The following is a 6,351-nucleotide window of genomic DNA, read 5'->3' on the forward strand; positions in this document are numbered from 1 at the left end:
TGCCAGAGAATGTCCTGGATTCCCTCCCCCAGACTGGAGGGACAAGGCCTCTTAGATTCTTTCTCAGTGTCTTGTGGTTCTCAGGTGTGCATAAATGAAAACGTGCCTGTGTTTAAAAGAATGTTCCCACCATAGTTGCATGAAGACGGGAGCTGGTTCTCTTTTTCACTCTCCACCCCTGCAGCAGAGCCTGGTAGCAAAGTAGATAATTACCACCACCATGGATGCAATCTGAGATCTGCTGCTAACCGAAAGGTTGGTGGTTCAAGCCCACTCAGCAGCTTCCTGGGAGAAAGACCTGGTGATCTACTTCTGTAAAGATTCCGGCCTGGAAAATCCTATGGAGCAGTTCTACTCTGACACACATGAGGTCATTATGAGTCGAAACTGACTGGACGGCAACGGATTTGGTTTTTCTTGGTTTTGGAGTCAGGTCTGGCTCAACCCTCAATGCAAGAGTGGCCAGCTGTGTAACTATGAGCAAACAACTGCACTTCTCTGGGTCTCTATTTTCCTCATCCGTAAAATGGGCATACAGACCAAGGAGTCTTTACTTTCTACAGTTAAATTCTATTCATCCTTCAGGTCTCAGCTCAAATATCACCTCCTCCAGGAAGCCTTTCTGACTCTGTATCATAGCCATTAATTGAAAAATGCAGTTAAATAATCATTTCAGTAAACTTAAATTTAACGTCCGCTTCCATCACCAGGCTGAGCCTTATCAGGGCAAGACCTTAGCCTTTTTCGATCAGGGTTGTGTGCCTAGCACAGAAGAGAGGTTGAATATTTGTTGAATTAATGAACAAATTTAAAAAAACAAATGCCAGCTACCACATATGGGCCAAGCGCCATGCTAAGCATGGTGGTATAGTGCTTAAGTGCTACGGCAGCTAATCAAGAGGTCAGCAGCTCAGACCCGCCAAGCACTCCTTAGAAACTCTATGGGGCGGTTCTACTCTGTCCTATAGGATCTCTATGAGTCGGAACTGACTTGACGTCAGTGGGTTTTTCAGTGGGTTTTATATGACACTAAAGGTACCCGGTGAAGAGCAGACTCTAAGGGTCTCCATTTTTTTCAGAGGAAATAACTGAGGTTCAGCTAAGTTTAGGGACTTGACTGAGGCCACAGTTGGTCAGAGGCCAGTCCAGTCTGCCTGGAGCCTGCCTCTAGCCAGAACCCTTTTTTTTTTTCCCCTTCTATTCTCTTTTCCAAATCTACCCTCCCACCCATCCACCCATCCATCCTTCCATCCACTCTTCTTTCCATCCCTGTACTACCTATCTAGAATATCTCCATTCTATCCTTCCATAGGATCGATCTATCCATTATTTATTTGTCAATCTATTCCTTTCATCTCTCCTCGACCTTTCTAACTACTCACCCACCCACCCACCCACACATCTCCTCAGTCACCCACTGAACACTGACCATGTGGTAGATTCTGTATGGGATCCTGGCCTTCAGAACTTTCAGATTTGGCATAAAGAGAACATACTGCCTGAATTTCCTCACCCCATTAGCTCGTACCCTCAATTCATCAGGGAAGAAGAATTATCCCTTTGACATTCCCTCCCTCGGACCCACAATCCCATCTCTGTCAGGGGCCTCGTTTTAGCTGGAACTCCTTAACTCCCACTAACCAGTTACCTTCAAGTCAATTGTTACTCACGGCGACCCCATGTGTGCCAAAGTAGAACTGTGCACCATAGGGATTTCAATGGCCAGTCTTTTGGGGGAGACCTGGTGGTGCCAAAAGGTCAGCAGTTCAAGTTCACCAGCCGCTATTGGAAACACGATGGGGCAGTTCTACTCTGTCCTATAGGATCGCTATGAGTCACAGTTGACTCAACAGCTATGGGCTTTAATCTTTTGGAAGCAGATCATCAGGCCTTTCTTCCTAGACACCTCTGGGTGGACTCAAACCTCTAACCTGGTCGGCAACCCAGTGCGTTAAGTTTGTGCCACCCAGGGACTCCTAACTCTCCCTAGTGTTTCCTAGAGAGGGGCAAGGTCAATTTTAGGTGATACATGGACTTGTTCATGGTTCTATATTAAGCTTTGACCTATTTTTTAAAATGTAGGTAGTACGTGAAACCCGATTGTGCAGGTAATATTGCCTAATAATGCTTAGGATGAGGTAAAAGTATCCTTCTTAAGGGAGTTCATTTCACAGTGTTAAGACAATTATAATACAGGTGGTAAAATTGTGACGATGAGACTGAAACTTTGGTTAACAGATAAAAGGCAGAGCTGGAGATTGCCGTTGGGTGGCGGGAGTGGAGGGGGGGAGGGAGAGCGGAGAGAGCGGACAGTCCCGGACTAGTTTGAAAATCACTAATGAATGCAACCGTAGCAAGTGATTCAATTTTTTTTTTTTATTCAGATTATTTTTGAGCGCTTAACATGGATCCAGGCCTAGAGAGAGAAAGGGGCTAATGTGAATTAGAACCTAGAAATCCGCCCCCTCCCGAAGCCTGCCTCGCACTGTCCCCGGTTCCTGGGAGAGAAAACTTGGGGTTTCTCAAAGTCTGAGTCGGTCCCAGCAGGTAGTAAACACTCAATTTGTGGGGAGGTGGTCTGGTGCTTGCTCTCCCCCAGCACAGACACCATCTTGCTCGCCCTCTCTGGCCCCCTTCCCCTCCTCCAAATTGGGGAGCAACAGGGGATGAGGGTTCCCCAAACCCGTTGCTCCGAAAGCACAGAAAGTGCTGGGGGGAGGGGGACGACAGACACAGTAGGAGCCGTGAAGGCCTCCTCCCACCTCCCAGACAGCGGAAATGCGTCAGTTTATCCGCCCCACAGAGCGCTTTGGGTATTGTAGTGAAGTTGGGAGGTGCGGCGAAACCAGCGGCGTAACCCTTTGGAAGCCAGAGCGCTCTAGTGGAGTTAAAACAGTTGGAGGGCGCTCGACCACTCCGCTCCTTTGCCCGATGAGGAAGCTGAGGCAGAGGCCTGGCCCGGAGGTCCTAAGTCTTTTCCTTTCTTCGGCTTTTCCCGGCCTCAGCCAGAGGCAGATATCCAAGGATCTGGGGAGAACCAAGTATCAAGTGGACGACCCCTCGCATTTGACAGCTTCCCGGCCCCCAGCTCTGAAATATCCAATGAGGGCGCCCCGTTCCGCCCCAGGAGTTGCTGCCTTCCTAACTCGTCATTGGCCCACCTCTTCCTTTGATGGGCGGGGAAACAGAGGCTCAGAGAGGCAAGACTTTTGCTCAAAGCTGCACAGCAAGCCCGCACAGGAACGGACATCAGGCAGCCTGTCCACCCTCCCACAATTTCTGAAGCCATTGTAGCGCTGATGGTTCGTATCACATTCCCATTCCCAACCCTTGAGCCTTAGTTCCCTGGAGCTCACCGCACACCCCGCTTGGTGGCGAGGAAAGGGAAGGGCGCGCTCGGAGAGGCGACGATCTCCCCCTCCCGCTGCCCGCCGTCCCCTTTAAGAGCTGGGCCCTGCGGGACTACGTTTCCCAGAAGGCTTTGCCGGAGCGTTATGTAACTTTCCCTGCGAAACGGCCTCTGGGGCAGAGGAAGGAGGTGGAGGCGGCGGCAGCCGTTGCAGCGGCGGCGGCGGCGGGAGCGGCGGGAGCCCGAGGCGGCGGTGCCCGCGGCCCATCGCGGGGCCCGAGCTGAGCGCCTCGGCCCGGAGCTCGGACCGGCCGAGGGCGCCAATGTGCCTCTGCCTGCTTTTTCGGGGGAAGCGAGAGTGAGAAAAAAAGGCTTAGGGCCCAGGGGGCGGGGAAGGGGGGCCGGGCCTGGATCCGGCGGGGAGGCCGGGCTGTGGCTCGCGCGGTCCCGGGGACGCGAATCGAACGTCGGCGGCGCGGATCGAACGTCGGCGGCGGGTGGAACGCGGGGGCCCGGCGGCACGCGCACGGGGGCCATGGCGTCGGTGCAGGCGTCCCGCCGCCAGTGGTGCTACCTGTGCGACCTGCCTAAGATGCCGTGGGCCATGGTGTGGGACTTCAGCGAGGCCGTGTGCCGCGGCTGCGTGAACTTCGAGGGCGCCGACCGCATAGAGCTGCTCATCGATGCTGCCCGCCAGCTCAAGCGCAGCCACGTGCTCCCAGAGGGCCGCTCGCCCGGGCCCCCGGCCCTCAAGCACCCATCCACCAAGGACCTGGCAGCGGCCACCGCGCAGGGGCCTCAGCTACCGCCCCCGCAGGCTCAGCCCCAGCCGTCGGGCACAGGCGGCGGTGTTTCGGGCCAGGACCGCTATGACAGAGCCACCTCATCAGGCCGCCTCCCTCTGCCGTCTCCCGCCCTGGAGTATACCCTGGGGTCTCGCCTGGCCAATGGGCTGGGCCGAGAGGAGGTCGTGGCCGAGGGGGCTCGAAGGGCCCTGCTTGGCTCGATGCCCGGCTTGATGCCTCCCGGGCTCCTGGCAGCAGCAGTGTCCGGCCTAGGAACCCGGGGCCTGACGCTGGCACCTGGCTTGAGCCCTGCCCGTCCAACCTTCGGCTCTGATTTTGAGAAGGAGAAGCAGCAGAGGAATGCGGACTGTCTGGCAGAACTGAACGAGGCCATGCGGGGCCGAGCAGAGGAGTGGCATGGGCGTCCCAAAGCAGTACGCGAACAGCTGCTGGCGCTATCTGCCTGTGCCCCCTTCAATGTCCGTTTCAAGAAGGATCACGGGCTGGTGGGGCGGGTGTTCGCCTTTGACGCTACTGCCCGCCCTCCAGGCTACGAGTTTGAGCTGAAGCTCTTCACCGAGTACCCATGTGGTTCAGGCAATGTGTACGCGGGAGTTCTGGCAGTGGCTCGACAGATGTTCCATGATGCTCTGCGGGAGCCGGGCAAGGCCCTGGCCTCCTCAGGCTTCAAGTACCTCGAATATGAGCGCAGGCATGGTTCGGGGGAATGGCGCCAGCTGGGCGAGCTGCTCACCGATGGGGTCCGAAGCTTCCGAGAGCCAGCTCCCGCAGAGGCCCTGCCCCAGCAGTACCCAGAGCCGGCCCCTGCAGCCCTGTGTGGGCCGCCCCCTCGAGCCCCATCCCGGAACCTGGCGCCCACGCCACGCCGTCGCAAGGCATCCCCTGAGCCAGAGGGCGAGGCAGCTGGCAAGCTGACAACCGAGGAGCAGCAGCAGCGGCACTGGGTGGCACCCGGGGGCCCGTATACCGCCGAGACCCCTGGTGTGCCCTCACCCATTGCTGCCCTCAAGAATGTGGCTGAAGCCCTGGGCCACTCACCTAAGGACCCTAGTGGGGGTGGGGGCCCCGTGCGGGCAGGCGGTGCCAGCCCTGCAGCCTCCTCCACAGCCCAGCCTCCAGCCCAGCATCGGCTGGTGTCTCGAAACGGTGAGGCAGAAGTCAGCCCCACGGCAGGGGCCGAAGCTGTCAGCGGAGGTGGGAGCGGCACCGGGGCTACCCCGGGGGCCCCTCTGTGCTGCACCCTGTGCCGGGAGCGGCTAGAAGACACCCACTTTGTCCAGTGCCCCTCGGTGCCCGGACACAAGTTCTGCTTCCCCTGCTCTCGGGAGTTTATCAAGGCGCAGGGCCCAGCGGGTGAGGTGTACTGCCCCAGTGGAGACAAGTGCCCGCTTGTGGGCTCCTCCGTCCCCTGGGCCTTCATGCAGGGTGAGATCGCCACCATCCTTGCTGGAGACATCAAGGTCAAGAAAGAGCGGGACCCCTAGGCCACCACTGCCACCAGGCTACTGCTCCCTGCCCCCTTGTCACCCACCGCTGCTGCGGATAAATTATTCCCTCCCCCACCCAACCCAGTGTCACCCCCACCCGTGTACATACTCCCTCACTCAGCCCCGATGGGTTCCCTGGGGTAGATGCATTGGGGGTGGGGGGAGAAAGCTTGTGGCTCCTGTCCGAGGGGGTGTTGGGGGTCCCCGGGCCCCTTCAATTTCCCTCTCTTCCTTGGCTTGGCTTTTCTGCTGCTTGTAGTTGGGGGAGAGGTGCCCACTTCCTTGAGAAGGGGTCTTCTGAAATATTGCTCTTTATAAACGAAGCAAAAGCATTTTACTGCTCCCCCTCTCCCACCTCCTTTTTCCCCTTCAATAAACCGAAAGATGGGTTTTTTTTTCTTCTGGGTCCCTTAGTTGTCTGAGATGCTGCGCCTCCTTAGGGACCGAATTAATCCTGCAGGGAGAGGCCGTTGCCTTGTAACCTCCAGGTGGCGCCCTTAACCCAGACAGCCTGCTGGCTGTTTTTACAAATGCCCACAGACAACCGTTCTAGCCACCCGCCCGTTTTCCAGGTGACAGAACTGAGGCTCAGACAGGGGATGGCACTGGCATAGGGGCCACAGCCAAGTTTAGGGATAGGTTTCCCCTCTGTCGCTGGTCCATTCCTTGTGTCTACCCAGGCTGTGGAGGACTCTACCTACGGGGAGAA

The 6,351-nt window shown here is 56.8% G+C and overlaps 1 protein-coding gene across 1 annotated transcript; it reads left to right on the plus strand.

Moving 5' to 3' along the window:
• The first annotated feature begins 3,212 nt into the window (after nt 1-3,212).
• IRF2BP1 (interferon regulatory factor 2 binding protein 1) lies at nt 3,213-6,035 on the plus strand. The gene has a single exon (XM_049901614.1). The coding sequence runs from the start codon at nt 3,885-3,887 to the stop codon at nt 5,637-5,639; it is 1,755 nt and encodes a 584-aa protein (XP_049757571.1). The 5' UTR covers nt 3,213-3,884; the 3' UTR covers nt 5,640-6,035.
• The last annotated feature ends 316 nt before the right edge of the window (nt 6,036-6,351 follow it).

The sequence above is a fragment of the Elephas maximus genome, chromosome 11 (genome assembly GCF_024166365.1).
Source record: "Elephas maximus indicus isolate mEleMax1 chromosome 11, mEleMax1 primary haplotype, whole genome shotgun sequence".
Taxonomy (NCBI): Eukaryota; Metazoa; Chordata; class Mammalia; order Proboscidea; family Elephantidae; genus Elephas; species Elephas maximus.